At 36.5% G+C, this 13,769-nt stretch overlaps 3 protein-coding genes across 31 annotated transcripts in view; 2 read left to right on the top strand and 1 right to left on the bottom strand.

Moving 5' to 3' along the window:
- The window catches only part of LOC127517456 (rasGAP-activating-like protein 1), a 202,545-nt gene that overhangs the window by 85,009 nt on the left and 103,767 nt on the right, over window positions 1-13,769 (bottom strand). The window lies entirely within an intron of this gene.
- LOC127517459 (E3 ubiquitin-protein ligase DTX1-like) overlaps window positions 1-13,769 on the top strand; it is a 185,519-nt gene that overhangs the window by 132,402 nt on the left and 39,348 nt on the right. For 2 of the 4 annotated variants that reach the window (XM_051903159.1, XM_051903163.1), the window contains exons 1-2: window positions 6,033-6,280; window positions 8,730-9,404. In XM_051903159.1, the coding sequence (XP_051759119.1) occupies window positions 9,149-9,404 (256 nt within the window). In that variant the 5' untranslated portion in view covers window positions 6,033-6,280; window positions 8,730-9,148. Of the gene's footprint in view, window positions 1-6,032; window positions 6,322-8,729; window positions 9,405-13,769 lie in introns of those variants that run through there. The other 2 variants (XM_051903162.1, XM_051903161.1) reach the window with 2 other exon arrangements.
- Window positions 1-13,769, top strand: part of LOC127517460 (E3 ubiquitin-protein ligase DTX1-like) — a 185,519-nt gene that overhangs the window by 132,402 nt on the left and 39,348 nt on the right. The window lies entirely within an intron of this gene.

Genomic DNA, 13,769 nt, shown 5'->3' with positions numbered 1-13,769 from the left:
ATATGTCAAATACCCTTTTATTTGAAATGATTTGGGCTAGAAGAGACAGAATCAAACATATTTCCTTTTAGTCACTTCAGTTTTATAAGCAGGTATGTGATATTCATCTCTATTAGACTTCACACAAGTTCTTTTACAACCTCAAATAATCCCTGTGCTTCTGGTCTTGGTGGATAAATATAGTCTTCTGAAAGATAAACAGCTCTTAATGGCCGAGAGATGCATTCATCTTGCCGTATCTGATGTGATGTTCTTTATGCATGTGATGCTCATGTGTGTTTCTTTCAATCACAGAAGCATCACTTCACTTTCTAAAAGGATATTGAGCTTCTATTTACTTCTTTTAGACTGGAGTGAAATCTGTATTTTGCTTCAGCTTCAATAAATTAATACACTAAAACCCACAAATACTTGCACTATTTAATACAGTTATTGACTGATCAGCTTTTCAATGTTGTACTTAAACTGAAGCTGCAATTTATCCACCAAAATGTGGAATAGCTATCTGAGTGACAGACATATTCTGCCTGTTGATTCGGAATTAATATTTACAGATTGGGGATTTTAAATATAGTATATATCTGCTGAGAAAAACTTACTGTCATTCACTAAATCTTACCTTACGATCATATCTTTAGATACACAGACCACTGAGGAAGGAACAGCAAATTCTTTCTTCACTCTAAATTGTAAGCAGGCATCGATTTTTTATATATTGAATAATAATATTGAATAATTAACTAAACAACAAGTATGTTTACTCACCCTCAATGTTAAATCAGCATTCTACATTTATTTGTTATGCCCAAGGCTGCATCCGAAATCGCGTACTTACCTACTAGCCGATATAATAGTTGAAAAACAGTAGGGTGATAGATTGGGACACGTTTTCCCAGTCATCTCAATGGCAATAAGTGTCCTAATCACCCCTATGTGACCAAAAAGTATGTATAAATTCACAGAACTCCCAATTCCTACAATATTCTGAAGTGTACAAACGATGGATTTTAAAATGGCGGTGCAGCGACGCAACTGACGCTGATAGGTCACATGATAATGACAATATGGCGATGTAGTACGTCAGGATTACGTTCATATATAGAACATACTTTTTAGCGGTCGTGAAGTAATTACTTATTCAAAATAAATACCTACTCAAGAGAATATGCGAATTCGGACGCAGCCCAACTGCGTTTCCTAACCCAGTCCTTCAGGAAGCAGTGAGATGGCCTCCTCTAGCGGCTGGATGAAGTTACTGCAAACATGGCGTTTATCCTGCAGCGTGGAGCTACTGAGCGGATTTCAGTCCAGGCATCAGGATTTCTCTCATTAGGTGTAAGTGCGTGGATGTTAATTTTTGTTGTTGGCACTTCTAACGTGAAGAACTAACAGTTTATTCAGGAATTCATCTTTTTTTTCAAGTTCAACCCCCTTCCTCTAGTTGAAAAGATTAAAACATCTTTGTTTGGTGATTCATTTTATAGGCGTTTCTTCAAATCAAGATCACTCTTTGTTCTGACAGTCTCCTAGTGTTGCAATTTCCATTTAGCAACCTCACTGCAAAAAATGTTTTTCTTATTTAGTATTTTGTCTTGTTTCCAGTCTAAATATCTAAAAATTCTTAGATGCTTTTACTAGAATGACATAAAATGACATAAGATATTTTTTTATTGTTTTCTGGTGGGGAAAAAAATGAAAATGAAGTGAGTTTTTGCTTAAAACAAGCAAAATTATCTGCCAAAATGGGGTAAGAAAAATAATAAAGCAAGATTTCAAACAGAAACAAGATTATTTTTCTTACCCCATTTGGCAGATAATTTTGCTTGTTTTAAGCAAAAACTCACTTCATTTTGAACTTCATTTTGAATTTTTAGATATTTGGACTGAAAACAAGACAAAAATACTAAGTAAGAAAAGCATTTTTTGCGGTGCTAACAAACGGAAATCATTTTGGTGCGGGAAAACAAAAGCACCAACACATAAGTAAACGTAATGAATAAAGTGCCTGAGCTTTAAAATAAATGTTGAGTTTAATTGAAATACTTCTTTGAATGACATTTTTATGAAGTTACAGACTTCAAACGCTCGTACAGAGCAGGAATGATCCGTTCCCACAGACACTTTGTGTTTATAATTTGTTTTGCACTCTCTCATCAGGCTGTACGCGGATGCTGTGGTTGCCTTGGTAACGCGGATGTTGGGAACAGTCTTGCTTCTGTGGTCAGTGATGATTTTAGAAGTACAGTAAATCTCCTCAGACACTAGAGGACGCTGTGTCTGTTTCTCAAAACAACCTGTCCAGTCAAAACCATGAATGATGAATGTGCAGCAGTTGATTAATGATTAGACGTATGTTTATTATTCCTCAAATGACTGTTTTATTGTCTGGAAATGTTAAAGCATTAATCTCTGAATGTGATTGCGAGCAGATTACTTTGCTGTATATCAAAATTTTCCAACCTGGTACTTCTTGTGGTGTTAAATTGAATCAGTTCACAGACTTTACCATCGCAGATCATATACTGTATTTACAATTTCCACTCTGAATGATATCAAGAGACAGTGGAATTAAACTTACTAACTTAATTACAATATTGCAAAGTCAATCCTGATTACATTCAGATGGAATTTGGCATGTTCTTTTTAAAGAAATAAATGTTGAATTGAGCAAATGTTAAATAAAAGGAGAATTATATAGAATTATATTAAACGTCTGCCTGAGAAATCAACATCAGCTCGATCTAACTAGGCCTATATCATCGTTATATATCTATATTTATCATCATATCACCCAGCATGCTCTGGTAAAGCATTAAGGCATTAGACATTACAGTATGACTTTCTATAAAGCTGCTTGGAGGCGATGTGTGAAAAGCGGTGTGCAAATCAATTTGACTCAACTTGATAAAAACATTATTAGAAGTTTAGTCTGGTTGTGAGGCTGTGAACTTGTTCTCAAAGTTTTTGGTCCTGGTTTTAAAAGGCCTGAAATGACCGTATGTTACATTAGTTTGATGTAGATGTGTCTCTTACTAACTGAAATAAAACAAGTTCCAATCATCAACATCAAAACACAAACACACAAATATATACAGTGTATATACATATATATATATGTATATATAGTGCTGGGTAGATTACTTGCTAATTGTAGTCCGTTACGGATTGCAAATTAGGCTACATGTAAAAATTGTATTTTGTATTCTGACTACTTTTTGATTACTTTTGATCCAACTGGGGTTAGTAAAAGAACCGCAGTTGATGAAAAGCTAATGATTAATTAAATCATAAAAATGTGAAATGAAAATGAAGATTTTTTTTTTTTTTTTAGAAAGGAAACTTTAAAGGGTTAGTTCACCCAAATTTCTGTCATTTATTACTCACCCTCATGTCGTTCCACACCCGTAAGACCTTCGTTCATCTTCAGAACACAAATTAAGATATTTTTGATGAAATCCGATGGCTCAGTGAGGCCTGTATTGCCAGCAAGATAATTTACACTTTCAGATGTCCAGAAAGCTACTAAAGACATCGTTAAAACAGTTCATGTGACTACAGTGGTTCAACATAAATGTTATGAAGAGACGAGAATACATTTTGAGCGCCAAAAAAACAAAATAACAACTTTATTCAACAGTATCTAGTGATGAACGATTTCAAAACACTGCTTCATGAAGCTTTACGAATCTTTTGTTTCGAATCAGTGGTTCAGAGCATCAAAGTCACGTGATTTAAGTAAACGAGGCTTTGTTACGTCATAAGTGTTTTGACATTTCAATGGTTCTCGTGACTTTGGCAGTTTGATACATGCGCCGAACCACTGATTCGAAACAAAAGATTCGTAAAGCTTCATGAAGCAGTGTTTTGAAATCGCCCATCACTAGATATTGTTGAATAAAGTCGTTATTTTGTTTTTGGCGCACGAAAAGTATTCTCGTCTCTTCATAACATTAAGTTTGAACACGGTAGTCACATGAACTGTTTTAAATATGTCTTTAGTAGCTTTCTGGGCATCTGAAAGTGTTAATCGTCTTGCTGGCAATGCAGGCCTCACTGAGCCATCGGATTTCATCAAAAATATCTTAATTTGTGTTCTGAAGATGAACGAAGGTCTTACGGGTGTGGAACGACATGAGGGTGAGTAATAAATGACAGAAATTTCATTTAAAAGAGTTAAAAGGAGAATTAGGGAATAATTTACTTCCATTGTGTGAATAATATGTAATCATGTAATCCATAAAAAAGTAACTGTAATCTGAGCAATATGAGCATTTTAAAACATAATATAATCTAATTACAAGTACTTCATTTTTGGAATCTGATTACATAATCCTGATTACATTTAATCAGTTATTACCCAGCACTATGTGTTTATATATGTGTATATATATATATATATATATATAATTTGTTTTTTTTTTGTGAGAATACGGAAGGCGGTCTGGCAGAAGCTAGATATTTTACTTTATAACTTGTTAAATATGGATATTTTTCTTACACAAACGCATCGCTTCGCTTCAGAAGGCCTTTATTAGCCCCCGGAGCCGTGTGGAGTACGATTATGATGGATGGAGGCACTTTCTTCAGCATCATCCTCGTTGATCCTGTTCACTGGCGTTATAAAGCTCTGATGCGTCAGGATATTTATTAATATAACTCCGATTGTGTTCATCTGAAAGAAGAAAGTCATTTACACCTAGGATGGCTTGAGGGTGAGTAAAGCTTGGGGTAATTTTCATTTTAAAGTGAACTAATCCTTTAAGCCTTGTCTGTGAAACCGGGAGTATGTTTAAATTGACCTTGAAGGTTCCTCTTGAAGGAGGCGACAGTATTACAGCGCTGCTACAGTACTAATACTATTACAGTTTCACTTGACTTATCTGAGCTTACGCTGGAGCAGATCAGAGAGTGAGCGGTGCGGAGCTCAAGCGTCAGTGTCAGTGTCAGTGCGCTCCTCCAGACAGGCTTTCAGTTAGTGTGTGACACGCAAAGATTGATGCTTTGGCTGAGAAGAAATATTCATTAGTTTGAAGAAATATTCAAACTTAACAGCCATTTCTGTCAGTAAAGTATTAACAACTTCTTGACAGTATCACACTAACAATCAGGCTGTTGTTTTCTGAATATATGAGTAGGCCTATATGTCAACAACACTCTTGTGTAGTGTAATATAAATTCATAAAATGATCAAAAAATTATAAACGCTTTACAATAGGGTCTCATTTGTTATCAAGGCTCTCTATTAATCTTAATGTTATTGATAAAAATGCAATTATTTATTGTTTAACTGATGTTTACACAACTTTTTGTTTACTAAATGTGTTAGTAGTTGTCGAAATTAACATTAAGATTAATACATGCTTTAGAAGTATTGTTAATTTTAACTACACTAAAAAATGACTGTAAAAAAACAAAACAAATTTACACAGTAAAATACCGTTTTCAATTGAAACAGTAATATACCATATTATATACCAGTAATATTTATCGTTTTAAGGGGCCTGTAGGCTACTTTCTCGAAAACTACTACTAATATTATTTTTTTTATGGTATTTTACTGTTTACAGTCATTTTTTAGAGTGTATAGTTTATAGTATGGTTTCATTTGTTATGTTACCAAAATTATTATTATTATTGCTGTCGTTTTAGTAGGCTAATGTTCTGTAATTTATTACACACTGTAAAAATGATTTATTAAGTAGTAGGTTTAATAAAACAAAGATTATTGGAGTAGCCTCCTTTTACAAGAAAATACTATTTCAGTCTTTCTAGTTCACAATTTCACGTTTTTTGTAATTAATAGTGCAATTTACTAGCAATTTCTTAGTGAAAATTGTTTATACACCATTTTTTTCCCAATGTATAATGGATTATATTTTTAAACAATATGAGTATTATGTTTCTCTTAATGGGATTTCTGAGGTGGAAGTCCCGCATGAGATCGTTTGAACGGAAAATCTGATTTTCTCATGCTGAAATTTCCATGCTGAGGTAAATAGAGCTGCTCATACACACACACACGCGCGCGCGCGCGCGCACGAGCAACAGTCGCGCGGCGGAGGATGCGCACAACATGAGCAACAGCCAATACAGCTCATGCACAGCAGAACACGGTGAATTCTGACTCTCTTCGGCTCATTTCGTGTCGGGAATGTGATCTACAAACACTTTATTTGTCCGGCCTTTCGTTTGAGGCCGGTTAGATGCTTTTTGCGTCCTTTATTCTGGATCAAACCTCCGGTTCATCGTCACGGTTCGGCGGAGACGCTTCACATCACAGGTGACTGATTACTCTTTCCTCATTTCTGCGTCCATTCTGAGGTAAAACAGGCTTTACCTGAAATAAAATAAAATGAATTATTATGCATGTACGATGTTGTATCCATCCATTTGAATAAATAAATGTGTGTCCCATTTATTCCTAGAGATCAGTGAGCGCGCATTTTATATCTAGCAATGAATCCTCGCTTTGACTAGACCTGCGTGAGACGCTTTTAGTGGAGAAAATCGTCCCATCTGATCCGGTGTGATGCACTGATGAGTTTCTGATCGAATCAAATCAAGAGGAGACGCGGATCGCGAGTCCATATGGAGAAGAACGACATCATTTGTTCGTAAATGAAGATGAATCGAGAGCAGATTTACGAGCAGAACCGGCTCTTCTACACGCCTGCCCGTTTACATGGACCTCAGGCAGATGTTCGGCTAGAACTGTGTTATAATAGACCAGATTTGAGGCCACATATGCGATCGCACGCGCTTATTTCCCCGTTAGATTAGGGTTTGGGTTGCGCGCAGAACATCACGCGCGGCGGAGTGAGGAACATATGAAGGGTTTATTTAGGATTTATGATCAGTTTATCATGTTTAGCGATCATGTAGTTGTTGATCACTGATACAGGATCTTTCATTATGGTTTATTAAAGGGCTCATCATGGGTATCAGGAGGAGAGGGATCTCTCTCTCTCTCGGTATGAGTGTTTTTTCAGTCTGTCATGTTCGCATGGAAATGTCTGACATGATTTCCTACAGGTTCTGCATGTGGCATCAGTATAACCTACTCGCGGCAAAAGTCAACACTAAAAAGAATTGTTTGTTTAACTTAAAAAAAGTAAGTTTCCTGGTTGCCTTAAAATTTTGAGTTTATTAAAATTAAAAATTTGAGTTAATACAACGAAGGCGATTGGTTTAATCAACAGAAACTCAAAATATTATGTTATCTGAACCACATTAATTATTGAAGTTGATTTTAAAAAAAGAAAAAATGCTGATAACAAATCATGAAAATATTTTTTATAATGAAACTGCAATGTAAACAACTATAACTAATATCGAAATGTGACCCTGGACCACAAAACTAGTCATAAATATCAATTTTTTTGAAATTGAGATTTATACATCATCTGAAAGCTGAATAAATAAGCTTTCCATTGATGTATGGTTTGTTCGGATAGGACAATATTTGAGGGTCTGAGGGTGCAAAAATTCAAAATATTGAGAAAATTGCCTTTAAAGTTGTTCAAATTAAGTCCTTAGCAATGCATATCCACTCACAAAAATAAATTTTTGATATATCTAGGTAGGAAATTTACTAAATATCTTCATGGAATATGATCTTTACGTAATATCCTAATGATTTTTTGCATAAAAGAAAAATCAAATAATCAATAATTTAATGTACTGTTTTGTGGCTCAGGGTCACAAATGTATTTAAAATTTGAAGCTCCATAATGCATCTGAGACATTCCAGTTCAATAATAAATCAAATTGTTGTGGACTATAGTATATTTGACTTTTTTAAGTGGTGTTACTGCAATATAAAAATGCCAAAAAGACTCGTCTAAAAACGCGAGACGCAGCGCTCAGGAATGGTTTTAAAAAAAGCGCAGTGCAGAATGCGAGGGTCTTGAGACGCGTTTTTGAGACGTGACGCAATAACGAACAAATAAAACAGTTGCCGTGCCAACTTGCTACTGTAAACAGAAGCTCGCAACGCTTGCCCCGCCTCCGAGTTCTTCTGATTGGTCCACTGTTTTGAAACTGACATTGATGTGTGGCGCTGCGTGTAAAAGTTGAAATTCTTTTAACTTGACACAGCGTCTTAAAAACGTGGCGCTTATGTGCGAGGCGCCGCAAAAGGCGCGAGACGCGAGCGTAACGGCCATGTAGCGCAATGGAAAGTAGCGCATTGGAATAGAAAAATGGATTCTGTGTGAATGGTCCCTTAGGCCATTTGTCCACCAAAGCATTTTTTCCAGCGGCTGGTGTACTTTTCCAATCGTTTTCAATGGGAGCGCCGCATTTTTTAAACGCCAGGAGCGTAACGAGGCGCTGAGCGTCTTTTTCGCGCTCTGCATTTTTTACCAGTCGCCTCGAGTTGAAGAATGTTCAACTTAGGGTAAAACGCTGCACTCATCACTGTCACTTTGTAGCCGTCCAATCAGAGTGGAGGAGGGGCGGGACAAATACAACACCGACCAACCGCCACATTCTGCTTGTACAATGTCAAAAGATGACAAGCATAATAATGGAAGAAAATAGAAACAGTACAGAAACAAACTATCTGTGAAATGAGATACTAGTAACACTTCCGCGGATATTAAGATTTGGTGGACAAACGGCCTTAATGATAACTCTACAACTATTTAGTGTGACCTTCAATAACATGAAATTGTCTTCTCTTTTTTTTTTTGGCTGATTTTCTCTCTTTTTTCCATCTGTTTCATTAGATACTCAATATTACTTCAGACTAGACCAGAAAACTGGACTTCAGGATTACAGGTTTTCTGAGCATCATTAACAGTGACTCTTTCAAAACTAGATCCCACTGCATATCCCAGATCATCTATTCTGGATTATTCTTCTGAGGAGGAGTTACTGTGGAGAGCATGATTACTTCCAGAGCTGGAATACTAGAGACTAATCTAGTTTATGTGGGCAAACTGAATTACATTGGCAAAACCCTAATGTGAACAGAGCAGCGGCTAATTCATTTTGCTGCAGGACGTGCATTGACTTCCATAGCAGCTCGTGTAGTTTCGGAATGTTCACAGTGTCTTTTCATTAAGAACATTCTATTGGAAGGTTATTTCCTGCATATATTGTCACAAATTCCGTTCTGCCTGCTGTTGGTGTGGAGTTCAATCAAATGGCTCGACCCGGCTCCGGGGTTCTGGTGACGCTGGGAGGCGGATACTCGTCTCAGAGCATGGCGAGGGTGGTGGTTTGGGAATGGATGAATGAACACGGCCGCTGGAGGCCGTACAGCGCCGCTGTTTGTCATCACATCGAAAACGTCCTGAAGGGAGACGCACGTGGGACCGTCATACTGGGACAGGTGGATCCGCAGCTCGCGCCGTACGTCATAGACCTGCAGTCCATGCATCAGTTCAGACAAGACACAGGTGAGTCTCAGATACACACTGCAAATAAATCTCTTCGCTGATGCACTTTTTTTTGGATGTTTAACAATGAAAGGTGAGTGGGAACTTTAGTAAGTGTTTAGGCAAGTTCACACATTCACATTCAATTCAAATCCACTTCACATGCACTGCAAAAAATACATTTTCTTATTCAGTATTTATGTTTTCCAGTACAAATATAAAAAAGTCCAACTGTAGTCAATAATTGTATCCCTTAAAACTCATCTCTGATCACCAAAATGACATATTTAAATGTTTTTACTCCTTGAAAAATGCCTTAAAAAGTAACTCTACACCCTGGCCTCATTTAGTATACGCAGTTCTATGAATATGCAAATTAGCCCCGCCTTAAAGCACATTAAAAACAACACACAGACATATAAACAACATTAAAAACTTGATTTTCACCACAGGGTGACTTTAAATCAAGATGCACTTAATTGAGAATGAATAGTCTTTTTTTTCTGAAAATATCAAAATGAAGTGATTTTGTGCTTACAACAAGAACAAAATATCTGTCAGTGGTGTCATAAAAATAATATTGTTTCCCTTTTGAATTAACATTATTTTTCTGACCCTATTAATGGATATTTTTTTCTTATTTTAATCATAAACTCACTTAGTTTTGGTAAATCTTTGGTGTCTCCAGAATGTGTCTGTGAAGTTTCACCTCAAAATACCCCACAGATCATTTATTATAGCTTGTCAAATTTGCCTCTATTTGGGTGTGAACAAAAACACGCCGTTTTTGTGTGTGTCCCTTTAAATGCAAATGAGCTGCTGCTCCCGGCCCCCTTTCCAGAAGAGGGCGGAGCTTTAACAGCTCACGCTTCGGTTGCTCAACAACAACAAAGCTGGAGAATCTCAAAATGAGGATTGTCAGTAAATGGTTCTTTGATGCTGTTCACTTTATTTAAACAACTTATTTTGATTCAACACCATTGTATTAGGTTTCTGGTTCAAATTTAATTGCTTCTTGTCAAATTGACTTGAAACAATTACTTTTTGACTTAACTTGATGTTTTCATATTAAAATAACATGTTTCAATCAAGTAAACTCAAACAGGACTTTCACTTCCCATCATGCTTTGCAAAGGGGCTGATCTGGGAGAGTAAATGTTGGAAAAAAAGTTATTTTAAGCAGTTTTTAGCAACATGAGAATATGAAGAGACTTTTTAATGTTTACTGTTCTATTATGTTGGTATTTAAAAAAGTTTCTGTTATGTTAATAGTTTTAGTGTTACCATTGTGGTGAAGTGTAGAACATGTGCTTGGGTTGAGGACCTGCTAACAACAATTAAAGTTGTTTTAATAATAAAAACAACTATTTTGGGCATGCCATAGATGGAATAAAACCATCTTCTGGCTAACATCTAACAATAAAGGTCTTTACAAAGTAAAGATTTTGCAAATCGTTCTTGAACGCATCTACTAAATAAACTGATCAATTAAACTGGATTACTTGTTTTAATTTCTGTTTGATATTAATTTTAGGATAATTAAACTTAATGGTTTTGGACAAAATTAAGAATCTTAACCTGATTCAACTAAATGGCATTGGGTTAACCTTGTGTAATAAATTTAAGTTAACTGAATTAAATAATGTTAATTAAATGCAACATAACCAAATTATGTGGAACTTTTTTATGTGTTACTTAAAAAAAATTAAGTAAATCCAGCGTATCATTTTTTTGAGTGTACATTGTTCAAAGTCGGACACTGATGGAGAGACTCAGGAAGAAGTTACAACTTTTAGACGTTTCTGAATGGTTAGTGGATACATTTGTGGAGTTGATTTAACTCATCCACTAGCATGTGCCGTCACGTTAATCTTTTGTGCAAATCCAGCGTTGAATTGACCCTCGTTTGTGAAGCAGTCCGGCGTAAAATGACGGCATGATAACAACAACTCTTCCTCTTCTCTAAATCAGCCCAACATGGCCTCGCCCCCTTTGTTGTGTGTTCTCGAGGGCAGGGTTTGTGATCTCACCAACCCGGGAAGATGCTTGTTGTAGTCCATACAAACCATTTGTTGTAGTCCTTAAACAGAGAATTCTTTAAAAGAAAATATCTCTCTTTGCATTGAACTTTGAGCGTCGTAATGTTGTTTATGCTCAAACAGCAACATTACACACTAACTAAAGTTAAAAAAGTCAAATCATAATCAACCACCCCTTTAAATATTAAACAAGACTTTGCTTCTGGAGTAAATGCATCTTGATTTAAGAATGTTTAGATATTCAAAAAAGGAAGTCATTTTTTACAGTGCATGTGAATTGATTGTGAACGTGTGAACTGCTAAACAACTAGTTGACTAACCGCTTACAAAAGTTCCAACACATCAAAAGCACACCTTTCAAGGTTAAACAGTCAGATAAGAACGTCAGCGGAGAGACTGAGAGAACGTCTGAGAGGTTCTCATGTTCTAGTGTGTGTGCTGCATTTGAAGTCAACTCGATGATCAAAGAAAGCTTCAGGGGTTAGACTGTTTGGAAAATCTGTGCAGTCCTAACCAAGAGCTGATATTCTCAGAAGACCGTCCCTCTCCGCACACATGCACACACACACACACACACACAGATCGGCACGTCCCCAGGGCTCTCTGTTCGCATGATGCCATTGCCGCAGGCCACTGTTTTCCCTCATGAGAGAACTTGACCTAAAGTAGAACAGTTCAGGGTTAAATTAGGACACATGGGATGCTCCGTGGAAAACAGAGCTGTGTGTTATTTTGGTGCATGTTTGTGTTTATTACAGCACATCTTTTAATGGCAAAGTGTGTCATTTCCGTGGAAATAACATCACCAGATGGTATTAGTAAAAATATTTCGACAGATTTCCTCGCATTGGTTTGAGTCAGCGTTTCTTTATCAAACCACAGTAACTCTGAACATTGATCTGATGTCACTGCCGTGTGATCTGGATGTTGGTGTCCCTTTCTTCTTAACTAGGTTAACCAGCAATGCACCTTAGCTAAGTTTTTTTCTGGAGAACAGCATAGTGATGGTACTAACCAGCATGTAAATTCAAAACTGGATGCAGGAAGGTTGTTTAAATAGAAGTTCATCTGAAAGTAAAAGAAAAATGTGCCACAGACTCGTCTGGATTTTTAGGACTTCTGGCTAATCTGTGAAAGCCTAAAATGAGAAATCAATGTCATTGTATGAAGAATTTGTGTTTTCACTGCTTCGCCAACATCCAGATGCTCTCTCTCTCTCTCTCTCTCTCTCTCTCTCTCTCTCTCTCTCTCTCTCTCTCTCTGTGTGTGTGGGATGGATGGGTGGGTTTACTTTTAGTTATACTTGTGGGACAAAATTGTCCCCAGAAGTGAGCTAAAACTGTCAAAACCTCCCTTTGGGAGTTTTTAAACACTCTAAACATGCATAAAGTTTTCTTTTATGGTGTTTAGTCATTTTAATGGGGATTATCTAAAAGCAATATGTCTAAGGTACGTTGTCATTTATGTGTGTTTGTGTGGGTTTGCTTAACCATTGTTATATATAACCATTGGAGCAAAATCAGTTAAATCTGATAAACCTTCCTTCCATTTGGGGGCGTCTTCATTTGGAAAATAATTAATAAATTAAGCGAAATTATGAATTGAGTTATTGAGTAAAATGACTCAAAATTCATTTTGAGTTATGAGTAAAAATTAGGTGTCTTAGATTAGATGGGTTTGATCAGAACGCTGATGTCAAATAATTCAGAATTCAGTAATAAGAAAACTATAAAGAGATTTTTCTGTTTCATTGTTGCAGTAGTTACTGCATTTTATCTTGTGTGTGTGTAAAATTTTGGACCATGAATTGTATGTATGCATGCTTATTTTAGGTGTCCTGGTTCTTCCAGATGGAGCTCTCTTAATAGACTTAGTGTTCTGAGATTTATCTGTGTGAGTGTGTGTGTAGTAGTGGTGGTGTCCCTCCCTTACTGCTTGGATCTGTCAGTTTCCTCATGTGCAGTAAGTATGCAGTATGGTACAGTGTCTAATAAACAGCAGCTGGTCACTAAGGTCACACTGACATCGCTCAGCCCTGCAGAGAAATGAGGTAAATCCGATCAAATCTTCCAGGCCATCACTATGTGGTTGCTAAGGTGCTTTTTTTGTCATGGTTTCATACAGTTGCTAGGGATTTCTAAATGTTTTTTTAGCATGTTGATCTACAGAACAATAGCTAGCATGTTTTGACTAGTTGCCAAGGCATTGCTATGTGGTTCTAAGGTGGTTTGAAGCACATTTTTATGCATTTGCAAGAGTTTTCTAATTTTTTTTGCATGTTGCTATACAATATCAAGTGTGTTCTTATTGGTTTCCAGGGTGTTGCTACATAGTTGCTATGGTGCTT

This window comes from Ctenopharyngodon idella, chromosome 8 (assembly GCF_019924925.1).
Source record: "Ctenopharyngodon idella isolate HZGC_01 chromosome 8, HZGC01, whole genome shotgun sequence".
Lineage (NCBI taxonomy): Eukaryota > Metazoa > Chordata > Actinopteri > Cypriniformes > Xenocyprididae > Ctenopharyngodon > Ctenopharyngodon idella.
The sequence above is the reverse complement of the archived record's forward strand: the minus strand, read 5'-3'. Positions and strand labels throughout refer to the sequence as shown.